Source organism: Macaca mulatta, chromosome 13 (assembly GCF_049350105.2).
Source record: "Macaca mulatta isolate MMU2019108-1 chromosome 13, T2T-MMU8v2.0, whole genome shotgun sequence".
NCBI lineage: Eukaryota > Metazoa > Chordata > Mammalia > Primates > Cercopithecidae > Macaca > Macaca mulatta.
In genome coordinates this window covers 23,699,104-23,721,133 of record NC_133418.1, presented here as the reverse complement: position 1 = coordinate 23,721,133, position 22,030 = coordinate 23,699,104, and the positions used below count along the sequence as shown (strand labels likewise).

At 40.9% G+C, this 22,030-nt stretch overlaps 1 long non-coding RNA gene and 1 gene segment (V, D, J or C); one reads left to right on the top strand and one right to left on the bottom strand.

Moving 5' to 3' along the window:
• Positions 1 to 592: 592 nt before the first annotated feature.
• Positions 593 to 7,561, top strand: LOC706869 (immunoglobulin kappa variable 2-40-like). The segment is given in 2 exon segments: positions 593 to 689; positions 1,064 to 7,561. Coding segments are annotated over 2 exon segments (513 nt in total).
• Positions 7,562 to 18,942: 11,381 nt separating this feature from the next.
• LOC114671910 (uncharacterized) lies at positions 18,943 to 19,991 on the bottom strand. The gene is made up of 3 exons (XR_013403087.1): positions 19,737 to 19,991; positions 19,165 to 19,260; positions 18,943 to 19,072 (listed from the first exon to the last, which is right to left on the bottom strand). It is a non-coding gene; the product is annotated as an uncharacterized LOC114671910 (long non-coding RNA).
• Between the last annotated feature and the right edge of the window lie 2,039 nt (positions 19,992 to 22,030).

The following is a 22,030-nucleotide window of genomic DNA, read 5'->3' as shown; positions in this document are numbered from 1 at the left end:
CTAAATGTAGAGACACACATCATTCTCCCTGTGAGGCCCTTGGCCATAGCGCATTTTTGGGGCCTACTTACCAGGTTCCAGGGAAGGGGAGATTCTAACACTTTCATTGAATCATCTTCACCAGTTACCCTGGAAACAGCAGACACCAGGCAACACTTGAACTGGCTCAGGAGCACTTTTCATTTGCAGGCCCTCTGTCCGTCAGTGCTTGTGGAAACGGGGCTGTTTTCTTCTCTAGATTGACTGGAGGGAGCCATGCAGGATGGCATTCACCTCCCAGAGATGCATCCTGGAAACACATTTTCACACTATCAGGGTACTTGTGCTTTCTCAGTGTGGCATGCTCTGCACAATGTGTCCCTGCTCAAGGTCCCAACTTGCACAGTCAGAGCCTTCTTCCCTTGACCACAGGCAAACTTGACTTGAACTATGTTTGTTTTGCTCCAACGAACATTTTATGTCACATTGTTCACTGAAGAGACATCCCCGCTCTACACCACTGACCCTTTTCACACTGCTGCACCCACCAGGTGATTTGCATATTGTCCCCTAAAAAGGTCCCTCCATTGTGAGTGTGAGATAAAAGCTCAGCACTAACCTTGCCTTGACTGATCACGACTCCTCAGGTCACCTTCTCACAATGAAGCTCCCTGCTCAGCTCCTGGGGCTGCTGGTGCTCTGGCTCCCTGGTAAGGAGAGGATTAAAATGAGGTGGGAAAATGGGGTGGGAAGGTGAGTTCTGGGGCTCCACACCTTCATATATTTATTTCAAGAATGTGTTAGAGGCACATGGTCTATGCTCCAGGAAAAAGAATTCATATTTTTGTGTCAGGAATAAGCATGAATCACCTCCCAGGAACAATGACCAGGGCTCTGGTTAAGATCTTGAAAATAAAGAGTTCCCTGCTGGCTAGTAAATAATGGGTTCATTTTAGAAAGTTTACTTTTTATGATATAAATCCAAACTTGAAAATATATGTAACTGTAAATCAATATCTTAAGGGAAATCAGGAACCTTGGTCAAAATGTGTCTATATATCCTTGTGCTTCTCCGTTATTTCAGGATCCAGTGGGGATATTGTGATGACCCAGACTCCACTCTCCCTGCCCGTCACCCCTGGAGAGCCGGCCTCCATCTCCTGCAGGTCTAGTCAGAGCCTCTTGGATAGTGAGGATGGAAACACCTATTTGGATTGGTACCTGCAGAAGCCAGGCCAGTCTCCACAGCTCTTGATTTATGAGGTTTCCAACCGGGCCTCTGGAGTCCCAGACAGGTTCAGTGGCAGTGGGTCAGACACTGATTTCACACTGAAAATCAGCAGAGTGGAGGCTGAGGATGTTGGGGTTTATTACTGCATGCAAGCTCTAGAGTTTCCTCCCACAGTGGTACAGCCCCGAACAGAAACCTCCCTGCTGGGGTGTCCCAGCTGCTCACATGTGCTGCTTGTCTGGGGAACAGTTCAGCAGGGTCTCTGGGACTGCAGAACAAGAGGCTGTTGGAGAATTCAGGGCAGAGTTTGCTGCTGAGAACTCTGCCTGGGACAACAGGTGCATGCCAACAAGCATGGCTAATTTTTCTATTTTTTTTTGTAGAGTCGGTGCTTCACCATGTTGCCCAGCCTGTTCCCAGACTCATGGGCTCAAGCCACCCACCTGGCTTGGCGTCCCCACGTGCTGGGAGTCCAGTGTTAGCCATTGTGCCAGGTCAGTGCCCTGTTTATGTTCCTGTCTCCTGCCACAGCCCTGACTCTCATAAGCGACTGGAGAATGAGGAGGTTCTAGGGCCCTGTGAGTAAAAAATTGGGAGGAAAGGGCAAGGAGAATGGAAGTTCATCTGAATCCTCCTTCCTTGCCTGCATTTGTTTAAATTTATTGAGCAAAACAGCCAGACAATTGATCATCTCTGGCAAAACATGTCGAATACATCTTAGGGTTTAACAGTTTGGGGTACATTTTAAAGAAAATATTTGGTTATATGTAACATTGGCATTTCCCACTTTCTAAATTCCTGCTTCTTCTATTTACCATTCTCTTCCACTCCATGAGACAGTAGAGACAGGATTCTCCACGAGTTCTCCTCAGGGGGAATTGGCTGAGGACAGTAAGTAAAATCAAGGTTGTGAGTGTTAAATATATTTTGTAATTTCATAGCAGACACAAGTTCCCAATACTAAAATCCTTTGATTACAATTACCTCTTGCTGATAGAAAAAGGGAGTTAATAACATTTCAAACGTTGTTTTTAAAAATAAAATGCATATGCTGGAAGACGCAGTATACTAAAAATGTCGTATTTTCCATGGATCACTGAGAAAATACAGGATGATGTAAACTGTTTTATTTTCCAAAGTTCAGAATTTGAGATTGGGCAGACTGCAGGTATGGGAACATCAAAAGAACATAGGAGAGGTCAGCTACTGTTCAATTAAACTGCCCTTGATTATGGTGGATGGGATGTGGATGGTGGTGGATATGGTAGTTGATGATGTGGATCCAAAAAGAGGCCAAATATGTTACTTGTGAAGAACCACAGAGTTGAAGGCACTGCTGCCTGGCTTCCTGGGTGAAGCCTGTGACACTGGGAGTCTCACAGGAAAGTAATGTAGTGAGTAGGGCTTTACTTCTATAATCACCAAAGGTTTAATGAAGTCCTGTACAAGGAGACCTGAGGTCATGTCACTCAGTCCGAGTCAAATCACAGCAGCCAAGCAGAGCTTCTGAAACTTATTCTGTCCTTCGAGGAGGTCTAGCAGAGACCACTGGTTGGGTCTGGGAGATGTCAGAAGCACTGATATGCTAAGCAGAAGGCCAGGCAGGATGTAATCCAGCAGGTTTTGATAAATGACAATTTTTATATTAAGTTGCCATAAAAATCAATAAAAGATTTTGAAATAAGTAAATGTATTATTTTTACACAATGTGGTCATTACCTAAAAATAAATCTGATTTCTATATTCTAACAGTAATGGTATAGAAAAATGTATGATTTGCATAGAGTCACTTAAAATAATGCTCCAAAAATATTTATGAATTTTTCATGAGCATGTCAGTTACCTGTCATGAGGTGATATGATTAAAGTAATGTTTGTATCAAAAGGACAAAATATCTTTTTTTCTGGTTAAGAAATGAATCACATCAGAAATTATTGTCTATTCTAAGATGATGGATCCCATTGTGAATGAATTTAAAATTGTATTTCCAAGCAGAAATGTCAAAAAAAAAGGAAATCATGGAATACAGCAAGGAATTTGTCACACATACAAAGAATGACAAGTCTTTACTTTTCCATTCATGAGTGAGAACACACATCCAACCCAAAATCTATCGATTTCACTCCCACAATCACCAGTGTGGAGACTAAAGGTAGTGCAATTAAAATTATATTCCTAACCAAAAAAAAGTTCAAAAACAAAGAAAGGATGCTTTATAGAAAATATTTTGCAAAACAAAGAATGACATGTCTGTAGAAGGTATTCACAAGTGGGGACTCACATCTAACCAAAATTCAAGGGATTTCACCATCACAAACACTACTTTGGAACCTGGAGATGTTGCACATCCTCCTGTGAGCAGGACGCTCATTGGGACCCTGCACAGTGTGACGGCCCCAAACACAAAGCTCTCAAGGAAGCTCAGCCTCTCCGTGTGGAAGGAGAGGTTGTGGTGCCAGGGAATGTGTCCACAGAGGGTAGAATCAGGTGGGCTCAGGCAGTTGCCTGGAGAGTCTTTGAGGAAGAGGACATGAGGCCTCAGTCATGGGTGCATGCTCCTCTTCTGTGTGAACAGGGGCCAGGTCTCTCCAAGGCACCTTCCAGAGCCTCTTCCTTCCTAACTCCTTGGGGCGTTCAAGCCCCACAGACCCTCCAGTGTTGGCTGCCATATCCTCCCTGGAGCAGCCACTAAAGTTTCCTGCTGTCCTCATGGCTGCAGGGATGCTCAGTCACGTCACTGGGAGGAGATCCTAGTGTTTCCTGTCTTTACCTGCTACAGGCATACTTGACTTGAACTATGTTTGTTTTACTCCAACGGACATTTTATATCACATTGTTTACAGTAGAGACATACCCCTCCACCATTGACCCTTTCCACACTGCTGCACCCACCAGGTGATTTGCATGTTGTGCCCTAGGGAAGGAGGTAAAAGCTCAGCTGTAACCTTGCCTTGACAGACCAGGACTCCTCAGTTCACCTTCTCACAATGAGGCTCTCTGCTCAGCTCCTGGGGCGGCTAATGCTCTGGCTCCCTGGTAAAGACAGAAAAAATATGACGTGGGAAAATGGGGTCAGAAGGTGAGTTCTGGGTGCTCCACAGCTTCCCATATTTATTTCAACCATGTGTTAGAGGCACATGGTCTATGTTCCAGGAAAGAGAATTCGTATTTTTGTCTTACAAATAATCAGGATTCACCTCCAAGGAACAATGACCTCTGATTAAGATCCTGAAAATAAAGAGTTCCCTGCTGGCTTGTAAATAATGGGCTCATTTTAGAAAGTCTACTTTTCATGATATAAAACTTGAAAATATATGTAACTGTAAAACGGAAATCATGAAAGCTGCTCATAATGTGTCTATATAACCTTGCACTTCTCTGTTATTATTTCAGGGTACAGTGGGGATATTTTGATGGCCCAGACTCCACTCTCCTGGCCTGTCAGCCTGTCACCCCTGGAGAGCCACCCCTATCTCCTGCAGGTCTAGTCAGAGCCTCTTGTCCAGTGATGGATACACCTATTTGTATTGGTCCCTGCAGAAGCCAGGCCAGTCTCCACAGCTCCTGATCTATTTTGTTTCAAACCGGGCCTCTGGAGTCCCAGACAGGTTCAATGGCAGTGGGTCAGGCACTGATTTCACACTGAAAATCAGCCGGGTGGGGACTGAGGATGTTGGGGTTTATTACTGCATGCAGGCTCTACAGCTTCTTCCCACAGTGGTACAACCCCATAGAGAAACCTGCCTTCTGGGGTGTCCCAGCTGCTCACATGCACTGCTTGTCTGGGGAGCAGGTCAGCAGGGTCTCTGAGTCTGCCGAAGAAGAGGCTGTTGGAGAATTCAGGGCAAAGTTTTTGGCTGAGGACTCCGGCCCATGAGACCCTCAGCTGCACCTCAGTCCCACATGTTAAGGCCCCATCAGCTGTCACATGTGGCCACGTGCTCTGAGAACAGCCAGCTCTGATGAAGGAAGAGTGAGTGAAAGCTCATCCTCAGCCTCCCTGTCTGGCCCATATTTGTCGAGTCCATTTATTTGCAGAACAATCAGATCATGGATGCAGGTTAGTGCTAACTCAAGTGAAATACATGTTGGAAATGACTGGTTTGGGGATAGTTTTATACATGGTAATACTTGGTCATGTTGGGAAATTACTGTCTTCCCGCTTTCCAAACTTTCTCTCTCCTTTACCACTGGCACAAACCTACCCTTCCTAGTATTATGGTGGAGAAAACATTTTACACCAGCTATTTTCATGGGAATATGGCTAAGAATAATCAGTTATCATGTTTGTTTTTTTTACTACTTATAGATTTTTAAAATCCAGGGGAAATATAAATCCTAATACTGAAATAGTTTGATTTACCTTAATTACCTTTTGCTGACTGAAAATGGGGTTCTTATAATTCCAAAAGTGGGATTTGAAAATAAACAAAATAACTCAGAAGGAAAACATGAAGTTTACATAATGTACCATAAGAACAATGTAGAATTGTATGAGACTTTTATTCTCAAATTCTTAGAATTTTAAAAGTATTTTACTGACATAGTACTTTAGAGAGGAAATATTTAGTACTATGTTGTCATAAGAAAATCATTCAAAGAATGAATAAATGCATTATTTTTATGTGACACTATTTTTTCCTGAAAATAAATCTGAATCCTCTATTTTAGTTGTAAATGCATAGAAAAATTATGCTCTTAATAGATTCTATTGACAATAATGTTCTAAATTTATATGCTTTCTTAATACAAGGGCTACGGTCTGATACATATCTGTATACGTTTTGCCATGCAAATTTTAAACCTAACAGACAAGCTTTCTGTTAAAAAAGCAGTAGTGCTTTCTCTACCATAATGCTAGAGAGGGCAGTTTTGTGTGAGTGGTAAAGGAGAGAGAACGTTTGGAAAGTGGGAAGAGAGCAATTTCCCAATATGACCAAGTGTTACCACGTAAAAAACTATCCCCAAACCAGTCATTTCTAACATATATTTCACTTGTGTTACCACTAATCTGCATCCATGATCTGATTGTCCTGCCAAATAAATTTATATGAACCCGAGTAATGAGTGACGTCTGTTACATGTGATAACACGGTGTAGAGATAGAAGAAGGCAGATTGAATCAATAGAACAAGATCCTGGTGCAGGCTAATGGTTTAAATTATGCTTGAGATGATTTATGTTAAGATAACAGATTCTGTAGTAAGTGCAATTAAAATTCCAATGTGTCATTTCTGTTAGGTTTAAAAGTTGCATGGCAAAATGTATATACATATTTATTAGATCGTAGCCCTCAAATTAAGAAACATAAACACTTAATATGTTATTCAAAAATACTAATTAATGCATCATTGAGCCTAAATGTTGTTACAGAATGCAGTAAAAGAAAATAAAATGTAAATAGCAAGAACAGGAGCTAAGCAATGCCATCATCACTTTTAGCCCTCCTGTGATTGACAGCACCTAGCCACCTTGAATTTCTGCTTTTCTACGAGACAGGAGATAAAATCAAAACCCATTCAAGGTTGGTTAGATATGTTTTTAGGAAAAGCAAACAAATGTACAACCTACATGATGCTGATATCCCAAAGGTCTATACTCTCAAGTCAAATTGGTGGAAAATACATGATTCCAAATCTGAAAGAGGAGAGATACAAGGAGAATCAGAGCATAATCAAATTTATTACAAAGAAGCCTCAAAATATGGTGGACTAAATGGGACAAGGTTTCTATGTCTGTGCCATGGCAGTGCAGAGGCAGGCAGGTGACCTTGGTGATGTAGGTGGCTCTGCTCCATGAGGTCACTCAGGTGGGCAGGAGGCACGAACACCCTGAGAACACAGCCTTCCTCCTACCTTAGAGTCACTGCCCCCATGGCCATCCTCAGCAGCATGAGGTGGGACAGAGTGGAGAGAAAGTTGTTTATTTCTAAGGACCAAAAATAAAAACAGAAACAAATAAAACCTCAAGCTTTCCATCAGTGACAAATGTACTTTTGACTCAATCACGGATTTGAGAAATTTTCCATTAAGTGGATCTCCTGATAAAGCCACATTCATTGTTTGTTTGTTTGAATCTGAAAATGTGTTTACATGATTCTTGTAGATATATTTTGACAATAAACATACATATGTGGTAGCTTATTTGAAGCAGTCATTTACTATTTCATAATTGCTGCTAAAAAGTCATTTGTTAAAAACTCTGTGACTCTAACTGTTCTTTTTTCTTCTTTTTTATTATTATTATTATTATACTTTGAGTTCTAGGGCACATGTGCATAACGTGCAGGTTTGTTACATATGTATACTTGTGCCATGTTGGTGTGCTGCACCCATCAACTTGTCAGCACCCATCAACTCGTCATTTACATCAGGTATAACTCCTAGTGCAATCCCTCCCCCCTCCCCCCTCCCCATGATAGGCCCCAGTGTGTGATGTTCCCCTTCCCGAGTCCAAGTGATCTCATTGTTCAGTTCCCACCTATGAGTGAGAACATGCGTGTTTGGTTTTCTGTTCTTGTGATAGTTTGCTAAGAATGATGGTTTCCAGCTGCATCCATGTCCCTACAAAGGACACAAACTCATCCTTTTTGATGGCTGCATAGTATTCCATGGTGTATATGTGCCACATTTTCTTAATCCAGTCTGTCACTGATGGACATTTGGGTTGATTCCAAGTCTTTGCTATTGTGAATAGTGCTGCAATAAACATACGTGTGCCTGTGTCTTTATAGCAGCATGATTTATAATCCTTTGGGTATATACCCAGTAATGGGATGGCTGGGTCATATGGTACATCTAGTTCTAGATCCTTGAGGAATCGCCATACTGTTTTCCATAATGGTTGAACTAGTTTACAATCCCACCAACAGTGTAAAAGTGTTCCTATTTCTCCACATCCTCTCCAGCATCTGTTGTTTCCTGACTTTTTAATGATTGCCATTCTAACTGGTGTGAGATGGTATCTCATTGTGGTTTTGATTTGCATTTCTCTGATGGCCAGTGATGATGAGCATTTTTTCATGTGTCTGTTGGCTGTATGAATGTCTTCTTTTGAGAAATGTCTGTTCATATCCTTTGCCCACTTTTTGATGGGGTTGTTTGTTTTTTTCTTGTAAATTTGTTTGAGTTCTTTGTAGGTTCTGGATATTAGCCCTTTGTCAGATGAGTAGATTGCAAAAATTTTCTCCCATTCTGTAGGTTGCCTGTTCACTCTGATGGTAGTTTCTTTTGCTGTGCAGAAGCTCTTTAGTTTAATTAGATCTCATTTGTCAATTTTGGCTTTTGCTGCCGTTGCTTTTGGTGTTTTAGACATGAAGTCTTTGCCCATGCCTATGTCCTGAATGGTACTACCTAGGTTTTCCTCTAGGATTTTTATGGTATTAGGTCTAACATTTAAGTCTCTAATCCATCTTGAATTAATTTTCGTATAAGGAGTAAGGAAAGGATCCAGTTTCAGCTTTCTACTTATGGCTAGCCAATTTTCCCAGCACCATTTATTAAATAGGGAATCCTTTCCCCATTTCTTGTTTTTCTCAGGTTTGTCAAAGATCAGATGGCTGTAGATGTGTGGTATTATTTCTGAGGACTCTGTTCTGTTCCATTGGTCTATATCTCTGTTTTGATGCCAGTACCATGCTGTTTTGGTTACTGTAGCCTTGTAGTATAGTTTGAAGTCAGGTAGCGTGATGCCTCCAGCTTTGTTCTTTTGACTTAGGATTGTCTTGGAGATGCGGGGTCTTTTTTGGTTCCATATGAACTTTAAAGCAGTTTTTTCCAATTCTGTGAAGAAACTCATTGGTAGCTTCATGGGGATGGCATTGAATCTATAAATAACCTTGGGCAGTATGGCCATTTTCACAATATTGATTCTTCCTATCCATGAGCATGGTATGTTCTTCCATTTGTTTGTGTCCTCTTTTATTTCACTGAGCAGTGGTTTGTAGTTCTCCTTGAAGAGGTCCTTTACATCCCTTGTAAGTTGGATTCCTAGGTATTTTATTCTCTTTGAAGCTATTGTGAATGGAAGTTCATTCATGATTTGGCTCTCTGTTTGTCTGTTACTGGTGTATAAGAATGCTTGTGATTTTTGCACATTGATTTTGTATCCTGAGACTTCGCTGAAGTTGCTTACCAGCTTAAGGAGATTTGGGGCTGAGACAATGGGGTTTTCTAAATATACAATCATGTCATCTGCAAACAGGGACAATTTGACTTCTTCTTTTCCTAACTGAATACCCTTGATTTCTTTCTCTTGCCTGATTGCCCTAGCCAGAACTTCCAACACTATGTTGAATAGGAGTGGTGAGAGAGGGCATCCCTGTCTTGTGCCAGTTTTCAAAGGGAATTTTTCCAATTTTTGCCCATTCAGTATGATATTGGCTGTGGGTTTGTCATAAATAGCTCTTATTATTTTGAGGTACGTTCCATCAATACCGAATTTATTGAGCGTTTTTAGCATGAAGGGCTGTTGAATTTTGTCAAAAGCCTTTTCTGCATCTATTGAGATAATCATGTGGTTCTTGTCTTTGGTTCTGTTTATATGCTGGATTATGTTTATTGATTTGCGAATGTTGAAGCAGCCTTGCATCCCAGGGATGAAGCCTACTTGATCATGGTTGATAAGCTTTTTGATGTGTTGCTGAATCCAGTTTGTCAGTATTTTATTGAGGATTTTTGCATCGATGTTCATCAGGGATATTGGTCTAAAATTCTCTTTTTTTGTTGTGTCTCTGCCAGGCTTTGGTATCAGGATGATGTTGGCCTCATAAAATGAGTTAGGGAGGATTCCCTCTTTTTCTATTGATTGGAATAGTTTCAGAAGGAATGGTACCAACTCCTCCTTGTACCTCTGGTAGAATTCAGCTGTGAATCCATCTGGTCCTGGACTTTTTTTGATTGGTAGCCTATTAATTCAGGAAATTATCCATTTCTTCTAGATTTTCCAGTTTATTTGCATAGAGGTGTTTATAGTATTCTCTGATGGTAGTTTGTATTTCTGTGGGGTCAGTGGTGATATCGCCTTTATCATTTTTTATTGCACCAATTTGATTCTTCTCTCTTTTCTTCTTTATTAGTCTTGCTAGTGGTCTGTCAATTTTGTTGATCTTTTCAAAAAACCAACTCCTGGATTCATTGATTTTTTGGAGGGTTTTTTGTGTCTCTATCTCCTTCAGTTCTGCTCTGATCTTAGTTATTTCTTGCCTTCTGCTAGCTTTCGAATGTGTATGCTCTTGTTTCTCTAGTTCTTTTAATTGCGACGTTAGAGTGTCAATTTTAGATCTTTCCTGCTTTCTCTTGTGGGCATTTAGTGCTATAAATTTCCCTCTACACACTGCTTTAAATGTGTCCCAGAGATTCTGGTATGTTGTATCTTTGTTCTCATTGGTTTCAAAGAACATCTTTATTTCTGCCTTCATTTCGTTATGTACCCAGTAGTCATTCAGGAGCAGGTTGTTCAGTTTCCATGTAGTTGAGCGGTTTTGATTGAGTTTCTTAGTCCTGAGTTCTAGTTTGATTGCACTGTGGTCTGAGAGACAGTTTGTTATAATTTCTGTTCTTGTACATTTGCTGAGGAGTGCTTTACTTCCAATTATGTGGTCAATTTTGGAGTAAGTGCGATGTGGTGGTGAGAAGAATGTATATTCTGTTGATTTGGGGTGGAGAGTTCTATAGATGTCTATTAGTTCTGCTTGCTGCAGAGATGAGTTCAATTCCTGGATATCCTTGTTAACTTTCTGTCTCGTTGATCTGTCTAATGTTGACAGTGGAGTGTTGAAGTCTCCCATTATTATTGTATGGGAGTCTAAGTCTCTTTGTAAGTCTCTAAGGACTTGCTTTATGAATCTGGGTGCTCCTGTATTGGGTGCATATATATTTAGTATAGTTAGCTCTTCCTGTTGAATTGATCCTTTTACCATTATGCAATGGCCTTCTTTGTCTCTTTTGATCTTTGATGGTTTAAAGTCTGATTTATCAGAGACTAGTATTGCAACCCCTGCTTCTTTTTGTTCTCCATTTGCTTGGTAAATCTTCCTCCATCCCTTTATTTTGAGCCTATGTATGTCTCTGCTTGTGAGATGGGTCTCCTGAATACAGCAGACTGATGGGTCTTGACTCTTTATCCAGTTTGCTAATCTGTGTCTTTTAATTGGAGCATTTAGTCCATTTACATTTAAGGTTAAGATTGTTATGTGTGAACTTCATCCTGCCATTATGATATTAACTGGTTATTTTGCTCGTTAGTGGATGCAGTTTCTTCCTAGCCTAAATGGTCTTTACATTTTGGCATGTTTTTGCAATGGCTGGTACCGGTTGTTCCTTTCCATGTTTAGTGCTTCCTTCAGGGTCTCTTGTAAGGCAGGCCTAGTGGTGACAAAATCTCTAAGCATTTGCTTATCTGTAAAGGATTTTATTTCTCCTTCACTTATGAAACTTTGTTTGGCTGGATATGAAATTCTGGGTTGAAAATTCTTTTCTTTAAGAATGTTGAATATTGGCCCCCACTCTCTTCTGGCTTGTAGAGTTTCTGCTGAGAGATCTGCTGTTAGTCTGATGGACTTCCTTTTGTGGGTAACCCGATCTTTCTCTCTGGCTGCCCTTAAGATTTTTTCCTCCATTTCAACTTTGGTGAATCTGGCAATTATGTGTCTTGGAGTTGCTCTTCTCGAGGAGTATCTTTGTGGCGTTCTCTGTATTTCCTGGATTTGAATGTTGGCCTGCCCTACTAGGTTGGGGAAGTTCTCCTGGATGATATCCTGAAGAGTGTTTTCCAACTTGGTTCCATTTTCCCCCTCACTTTCAGGCACCCCAATCAGACGTAGATTTGGTCTTTTTACATAATCCCATACTTCTTGCAGGCTTTGTTCATTTCTTTTTCTTCTTTTTTCTTTTGGTTTCTCTTCTCGCTTCATTTTGTTCATTTGATCCTCAATCACTGATACTCTTTCTTCCAGTTGATCGAGTCGGTTACTGAAGCTTGTGCATTTGTCATGTATTTCTCGTGTCATGGTTTTCATCTCTTTCATTTTGTTTATGACCTTCTCTGCATTAATTACTCTAGATATCAATTCTTCCACTTTTTTTTCAAGATTTTTAGTTTCTTTGTGCTGGGTACGTAATTCCTCCTTTACCTCTGAGAAGTTTGATGGACTGAAGCCTTCTTCTCTCATCTCGTCAAAGTCATTCTCTGTCAAGCTTTGATCCGTTGCTGGCGATGAGCTGCGCTCCTTTGCTGGGGGAGATGCACTCTTATGTTTTGAATTTCTAGCTTTTCTGCCCTGCTTTTTCCCCATCTTTGTGGTTTTATCTGCCGCTGGTCTTTGATGATGATGGTGACGTACTGATGGGGTTTTGGTGTAGGTGTCCTTCCTGTTTGATAGTTTTCCTTCTAACAGTCAGGACCCTCAGCTGTAGGTCTGTTGGAGATTACTTGAGGTCCACTCCAGACCCTGTTTTCCTGGGTGTCAGCAGCAGACGCTGCAGAAGATAGAATATTGCTGAACAGCGAGTGTACCTGTCTGATTCTTGCTTTGGAGGCTTCCTCTCAGGGGTGTACTCCACCCTGTGAGGTGTGGGGTGTCAGTCTGCCCCTAGTGGGGGATGTCTCCCAGTTAGGCTACTCAGGGGTCAGGGACCCACTTGAGCAGGTAGTCTGTTCCTTCTCAGATCTCAACTTCCATGTTGGGAGATCCACTGCTCTCTTCAAAGCTGTCAGATGGAGTCATTTGCGTCTGCAGAGGTTTCTGCTGGTTTTGGCTTTTGTTGTTGTTTACTGTGCCCTGTCCCCAGAGGTGCAGTCTACAGAAACAGGCAGGTTTCCTTGAGCTGCTGTGAGCTCCACCCAGTTCCAGCTTCCCAGCGGCTTTGTTTACCTACTTAAGCCTCAGCAATGGCGGGCGCCCCTCCCCCAGCCTCACTGCTGCCTTGCTGCGATATCGCAGACTGCTGTGCTAGCAATGAGGGAGGCTCCGTGGGCGTGGGACCCTCCCGGCCAGGTGTGGGATATAATCTCCTGGTGTGCCTGCTTGCTTAAAGTGCAGTATTGGGGTGGGAGTTACCCGATTTTCCAGGTGTTGTGTGTCTCAGTTCCCCTGGCTAGGAAAAGGGATTCCCTTTCCCCTTGCACTTCCCAGGTGAGGCGATGCCTCGCCCTGCTTCAGCTCTCGCTGGTCAGGCTGCAGCAGCTGACCAGCACCGATTGTCTGGCACTCCCTAGTGAGATGAACCCAGTACCTCAGTTGAAAATGCAGAAATCACCGGTCTTCTGTGTAGCTCGCGCTGGGAGTTGGAGACTGGCGCTGTTCCTATTCGGCCATCTTGCTCCGCCTCTTCTAGGGTTTTTATGGTTTTAGGTCTAACATTTAAGTCTCTAATCCTTCTTGAATTAATTTTCATATAAAGAGTAAGGAAAGGATCCAGTTTCAGCTTTCTACTTATGGCTAGCCAATTTTCCCAGCACCATTTATTAAATAGGGAATCTTTTCCCCATTTCTTGTTTTTGTCAGGTTTGTCAAAGATCAGATGGCTGTAGATGTGTGGTATTATTTCTGAGGGCTTTGTTCTGTTCCATTGGTCTATATCTCTGTTTTGGTACCAGTACCATGCTGTTTTGGTTACTGTAGCCTTGTAGTATAATTTGAAGTCAGGTAGCATGATGCCTCCAGACAAAGTTGGTTTTGAACTCAAGCAGTCCTCGTGTATTGGCCTCCCAAAATGCTGGGATTACAGGCATGAGCCACTATGCCTGGCCTTTTATTTTATGTAGATCACTGTCCCTTACTGAGTATTACATAACTGTTATTATAAATCTTGTATAGGAGATTACATGTGTTGGCCAGGCATGATGGCTCATGCCTGTAATCCCAGCACTTTTGGAGGCCAAAGTGGGCAGATCACCTGAGGTCAGGAATTCGAGACCAGCCTGGCCAACATGGTAAAACCCCATCTCTATGCAAAATACAAAAAAAAAAAAAAAAAAAAAAAAATTAGCCAGGTATAGTGGCACATGCCTGTAGTCCCAGCTACTGGGGAGGCTAAGGCAGAAGAACTGCTTGAACTTGGAAGGCAGAAGTTGCAGTAAGCTGAGATCATCCTACTGCACTCCAGCCTGGGCAAATGAGTGAGAATCCGTCTTAAAAAACAAAACAAAACATAATTCATACAGTATTCCAAAAAACAACAGTATGCTTTGCTTTTCATTACCATGAATCTATAAGTTATTAAGCTTTCAGTACTGCAAATATTGTCACATATTAACAGTTTGACTTGAAAATATGTACAATTTCTACTAAAAATAAAAAAATAAAAGCCTGTCTTTAGAAGCTTCCAAGGACATTATAACAGAAGTTATATTTTCCACAATTTGGGTTTAATTAATCTTATATAGTGCAATTGATTTAAATAAAATTTTAATTTTTGAACACTATTGGGTTTACAGAAACATTGTAAAAATAGTATAATGTTCCTGGTAAGTACCCAAACTCTGCTTTCTCTATTACTAACATTTTATATTAGTGTGGTGCATGCATTACAATTAAGGCATCAATATTGTTATATTATTATTATCTAAAGACCATACTTGTTCAAAATTCCTCAGTTTTTATTTAGTGTCCATTTTCTGTTCTAGTATACATCCTAGAATCACATATTACATGTAGTCATGGTGAGAGAGACTCCAAGTCAGTCAGTGTTGAAATAGGGAATATTAAAAAAGAACCAACATAGATTACAAAAGGAAGACTCGAAGCTTCCGGAATGATTTTCTTTCTATCTAAAATCATTTTCTATCTTTCATCCTATCAGCACTCATAAATTACACACACTCATAACTTGCCACAAATTACTGGCAGATTGTGAAAGTGGAGCAGGGCATGTCACATAGTGAAAGCAGGAACAAGTGAGTGAGAGGGGAGATACTACACACTTTTAAACAACCAGATCTTGTGAGAGCTCACCTGCTATCATGAGGAGAACCACGGAGATAGTACTAAACCATTCATGAGAAATCCACCCTCGTAATCCAGTCACCTCCCTCCAGACACCACCTACAACACTGGGGATTACAGTTCAACATGAGATTTGGGTGGGGACACATGTCCAAAACATATCACAGGGGTTTCCCTATGTTGCTTAGGCTGGTCTCAAACTCCTGGCCTCAAGTGATCTTCCTGCCTCAACCTTCCAAAGTGCCAGAATTACAGGCATCTGCCACCATGACCAGACAGAATTTTATTTCTCAAGGGGCTTTTCATCTCACTTGAAATTTTAGTTTAGGGATCTCCCAACTTACAAAGGGTTTCTGTTCCAAAATTTTGTTTCTAAGTCAGGTAGGCTCACTTTCCTAAAGAAAATGAGAAGAAACCAGTCTCGAAGCAAGCAATAAAAGCCTGTTGCCTCACGGGTGAACTATGATGTTGCTAAATCCATCAGAAGTAATTTTACTTTTGCTCTTTGTTGAATGGGCTACTGTGAGCTTGTGGGGGCACCTAACCACCATTTAGAATTCTATAAATAATTCTATAATTTATAGAATTATTTCTTTGAAGCAGGTCATGCTGTCATGTGTGGTCAAAAGGGAATTAGTGATGAGAACGGGGATTTCTCTGCCTCTCTCCCTTTTGACTGCCAAGGTCCAGGGAAGTTCACATCTACAGTGGTCAGGGGCTGGCCAAGTAGATCCCCACCAGTTGCTGGATAATGCCTGTGAACTACTGGCTTGCATCTGTTCTGAAAAACTAACTTCTGGTTTGCTTGTTTATTCACCAGTAGTTCACATAATTTTCTTATGACAATCTGGCACCTAACATAGATCCCAAAAGAGTTTAGGAGGATTTACCCTTTAGGCAAAAAATATTGGCAGTGTTTATAATCCCCTCAAAAAGAGAGAGGGAGAAAAAAAGAAAGAAGAAATTTTTTAAAGGCAGAGATAACATCATGTAACTAAACTAAATAACTTTCTATATCTGACTGAAAATAAATTTTTGTTTTTTCCTTATTTTGGCTCATTTGGTAAGCTAACAAACTGGAAGAACTAGTTTTAACCAAACAACTCTAAAAGATTTCAGAATTTGAAAACTTAAGAATTATGAATAGATTTGATTCATTTAGTCCCAAAATTATCAAAAGAAGTATATAAAATATTAATAGTCAATTTTCCACCAAAACCATTGAGCTATAGAATTCCAGATATCAAAAATTCTAAGGAAATGTTGTGTTTTAGAATCAAATCATGTACTAGGCTGAAATTAAACACCATTACTGAGTGTTGTTATTAGGATAAACATCTTTCCATACTTTGGTGAAATTGGAAATACTCTTGCAGAAGTGTTTTCATCTCTCACCCAGAAAAAATAAATAATGACTTCTTCCTCCTTCCACTTAAGGTAAAATCCTACCTTTACGTATATTGCATCATCCCTTGTTTTGTGATTATTTGCTTACAGATTTTCTCTCAGTGCTCTCTAAGCAAAGAGAACAGGGTACTGGTCAAGATTGTGGATCTAGGGGATCACTGATCTAGGTCCTATTCCAAATTTGATTCCTCACCTGCTAAGCTTGCAAGTGCAATTCATTTAAATTCTCTGAAGGTTAAATGTTTCATCTAAATAGGGATAATAATAAACACCTATGTCATAGAGTTGTTTGAGATTAAATGAGATAATACATGTAAAATTATGTGCCTGGAATACAGCAAGATTGTTGTTGTTGATGATGATGATGATGATGATGATGATGATGATGATGTTTTTCTAGCCCCAGTGCACAACTGCTTGAACGTATTAGATAATCAATACATGTTTCTTGAACTGAGATGAATTTCCCTATGTTGTCTGCCTAGTGAAACCCTACATTTTCTTCTAGACGAGATGACATTTGAGCAAGATCTTAAAGAAAATCAGATGCCTTCACCTGACCACTGCTTGGTGATCCCATGGCACTTTGTACATCTCTTCATTAGCTCTCATCTCACCAGCCCATAATTATTGTATGTGCTGCCTTCTGAAGCTTGCAGCTGACTACATCAGGTAGAATAAAATCATCCTTTCATAAAACAGTGACCTCCTTTTTTATTTGCATTTCCAAAGTCAAGCATATGATAGGTAGACAATGAATGCTTGCTCCTGGGCTGTGCTAAAGGTATCTATAACCACTAAGCCCAAAGAGTGTCATGTGCTTTCAAAAGGAAGGAGCCAGTGTTTATATCACTTTTTCTCAACCTTCAAGGCTCCATTCAAACGCCACCTCCAGCATGAGGCACTATCCAGTCCAATCCACAGTCATCGTTCCCTTTCTGAGTCCTTCCAGGAAATCAGACATAGTCATTTGAGGTGTGTGTTAATGATCTTTCCTCAGAGGCCCTGTGAGCTCTTTTGCACGGTACAAAGGCATGTAATAGGCAGGAAGCTAGTATTTAATTGCTAGGCTTAGTTATAGTTTTCAGTGTGTACTTCTCCAGAATTATCCAATTAACCCTAACTTGAGAAGACAGGCAAATTGGATTTGCACACACTGGTGTCAATTCCTGATACCCCCGGGGTGTGAATGAACAGAGGTCTTCTTGCTGGCTTCTGTAACATTATCTCTCTTTGGCCAGCACCCAATTTTTGGAGCCATTATAAGCACATAAAAACAGCATTTTACACAAACCAAAAAATAGTTTCCAACCATGTTTCTGTGGCATTGTTAACAGTAAATTCTACTTTGAGTTATATTTCCGCTAATTAAATGAAATGAGAAGTGGGCTCTAGTCCCCCAGAAAGAGACTGGAGGGAACCACAATCTTTCCTGTGATTAGATACACCACTAAGGAAATCTGACCCTGGGCAACTGAAAGCTGCCTATTCTCATTAAGAAGAGCTACAGACTGACACTTTTCAAAGACTAGTAACTGGACACTTACTTCTTTCACAGATTATCTTCTTTTCCCTTTTTCATACTAAGAATTATCAGGGATTATAACAATCATCAACATTACAAGCCTCCAAAATCACATTTTTTAACTTTTTGAAATGCCCTCCCACCTAACTACCCCACATTTGACACTTGCAGCCATCCTCTGGAGAGGTAGACAAGATCGACCGTCTCACTTTACAGAAGTGCAAAGAGTAGCTGGCCTAATGCCACAGCCAATGAACAGATGAAGGAGGCCTACAACCACCCAGTCTTCCCTGCTTCTCCTCACTCCTCCCTTCTGACCCCCTTACGTCACCACTGATCAATAGATCACTGTGTGGCCATTCGGCATCTTCCTGTGCTGTGTCAGGCAAGAGAACTTCTGGAAAGAGAACATCTCATGTTTATTAAGGAGATTGGGTGTCCTTGTAGAAAGTCCTGCCATGCACAACCCGTCTTAACCGATGTGTTTCACCATACTGAAGGCAAGTTGCCATCTAGCATAGTTGAAGGGGGGGGCCACTTGTGGTGATCTTTGTTCTTGCTGAAATATGGAAAGAAAACAAGGAAATGAGCTCATTTTCAAAGAAAATGAACATTATTTCATGTGAAAGAAAGATGAGTAAAGTGACAGGAAGGAAAAAAAGCTTAGGGTTGGTGTGAGATACACAGACAAGGTGTTAGCCCCGCATACAGTGCTGCTGGCCCAAGTTAACTCCTGGCTTTTCCCTATATATGTGGTGTGGAAAAGCTATTTATAAAATGTGTTTAAATATTTAGAACCAAATACATCAACATTATTGGGAAACATTAACTTGGACCAGAACTCATTTCCTTGCCCTAGTCCAATGTGAATAACAAAATGAAGAATATCAGGATGATTCGAGACCAGGAATACTACAGATGTCTAACACTTCCATCTGGAATCCCCAAAGAGGCCTGCTTTTAGCCTCCTTACTGGTTGGTGACCTGGCATGACAGAAATGACAGAAATCTCAGAAGACTGGCCTCATGAATAATCTTTAGTATCAATCTAACAAAGCAAGCCTTCTAGAAATTACCTGACTCTGCAGTTCCCTCTGCTGCTTCAGGTGAAAATGTTCAGGTCCATCTGCCACTGTAGTGAAGGACTGCTTTGGGTAGTGTCTGTGGATAAACTTTTTAAAGGACATAGTTAAAATATTGTGCTACAAACTCTTGAACACCAATTGTTTTGTCCTTCCTCTCTGTGACAGTGAAAGAGGGCTGTGCTCTTGGCAAAGGTCACTGATTATCTGTCACTCAGTTATCCCCACTCTCTCCCATAACTTTAAATTCAGCTTCTCTGTTCTAGGAGATTCTTCTCACAGGCTCAAGGCTCTCCTACCCCGCATCATTCCTCCCTCTACCCCACACACCCAGCATGTGTCCAGCTAGTCTATCCTTCAGCCAAACTTCCTTAAAAAGAGGCCTTACCTCACTGTCCCTACCCATCTCCTCTCTGACTCACTCCTTAACTCCATGACAGGGTTCTGGTTTCTTTCCCTTGCCTGTTGTGACTTCCTGTGGACACAGTCAAAAACCATTGCATAGTCCTGTTGTATGACATCCCCTCCATCTTGAAATGTCCTCTCCCTCAGTTCCTATATGTTACCACACACGCTTGCCTTGGCTTCTCCCTCTAGTTGTTTCTTCCCTGTCTTCTGTGGGCTTCTTTTTGTCTGCTCACTCCTTCTTCAGTGTCCTCAAATGATCGGTGTCCTCAAATGGGCTTCCTTCCCTTCTCAGCTGACACCATCACCAGGGAATTACAGTTTCTCAGCAGTGTTGGGGCCTCTCTATCTCTATGCTGGTCATGCCCATGTGTGAGCTGCAGACCCAGTGGAATTTCCATTTGTGCATCCCATGCCCAGCCCACCCTTCACTAGTCTCAAATGCAGCTGTTCAGCCCTACCCCAGTCCTCAGACAAGTTCCTCTCCTTGGATCCTCTTTTTCCTTCGTGAGTGTCCAGTTGCCCAAGTCAAAAACCTGGGAGTGATATAAATTCCCCACACATCCAGTCAGTCACTCATCAACTCTATTGATTATGTCTGCTAAATATATCTCAATTATATTTACTTATACATATGCATGTATCTTCTTCACTACATTTGTAATTGTGGGCTACACTTACCTTTCAGGGAACAACAACACTGGCCCCTCTTGCCCTTCTAGTCAGAAGTGCCAAGATGATGAGAGCTAGCCATGACAAACCCACAGCCAACATTACACTGAATGTGCAAAACTGGAAGGGCATCCAAATAGAGGAAGGAAGAGAGGAATAGATAGGAAATCAAACTGTCTCTGTTTACAGATGACATGATTCCATGTCCAGAAAACCCCACAGTCTTGGTCCCAAAGCTGCTTCTGCTGATAAACTGTAGCAAAATCTTAGCATACAAAATCAATGTGTGAAAATTACTAGCAGTCCTATACATCAAGTCAAGAAGAGAGTCAAATGAAGAACACAATCCCATTCATAATTGCTACACACAGAAAAACTAAAATACCTAGGAATACAGCTAACCAGGGAGGTGAAAGATCTCTAGGAGATCTCTAGGAGAATTACAAAACACTGCTCAAAGAAATCAGAGAAGACATAAACAAACGGAAAAACATTTCATTCTCATGGATAGGAAGAATTAATGTCATTAAAATGGCTATACTGCCCAAAGTAATTTACAGATGCAAGCTATCCCTATTAAACTACCAATCGCATTCCTCACAGAACTAGAGCAAACTATTTCAAAATTCATGCAGAACCAAAAAAAGAGCTCTAATAGCCAAGCAATCCTCGCAAAAAGAACGAAGCTGGAGGCATCACGTTACCCAACTTCAAACTACACTACAGGGCTACAGTAACCAAAACAGCATGATACTGGTACAAAAACAGCTCATCATTTTGAGTTATGTTTCTTCAATACCCAGATTTTTTGGAGTTTTTAATATGGAGAGGCATTGAATTTTATTGAAAGCCTTTTCTAGATCTACCAAGCAAATGGAAAACAAAAAAAGGCAGGGGTTGCAATCCTAGTCTCTGATAAAACAGACTTTAAACCATCAAAGATCATAAGAGACAAAGAAGGCCATTATATAATGGTAAAGGGATCAATTCAACAAGAAGAGCTAAGTATCCTAAATATATATGCAACCAATACAGGAGCACCCAGATTCATAAAGCAAGTCCTTAGAGACTTACAAAGAGACTTAGACTCCCATACAATAATGGGAGACTTTAACATCCCACTGTCAACATTAGACAGATCAATGAGACAGAAAGTTAACAAGGATATCCAGGAATTGAACTCAACTCTGCACCAAGCGGACCTAATAGACATCTACAGAACTCTTCACTCCAAATCAACACAATATACATTCTTCTCAGCACCACATCGCACTTATTCCAAAATTGACCACATAATTGGAAGTAAAGCACTCCTCAGCAAATGTAAAAGAACAGAACATCGATGCAAAAATCCTCAATAAAATACTGGCAAACTGGATTCAGCAACACATCAAAAAGCGTAACCACCATGATCAAGTGGGCTTCATCCCTGGGATGCAAGGCTGGTTCAACATACACAAATCAATAAACGTAATCCAGCATATAAACAGAACCAAAGACAAAAATCACATGATTATCTCAATAGAGGCAGAAAAGGCCTAGGACAAAATTCAACAGCCCTTCATGCTAAAAACTCTCAATAAATTTGGTATTGATGGAACGTATCTCAAAATAATAAGAGCTATTTATGACAAACCCACAGCCAATATCATACTGAATGGGCAAAAACAGGAAGCATTCCCTTTGAAAACTGGCATAAGATAGGGATGCCCTCTCTCACCACTCCTATAGTGGTGGAACTCCTATAGTGGTGGAAGTTCTGACTTCCACCATAGTGGTGGAA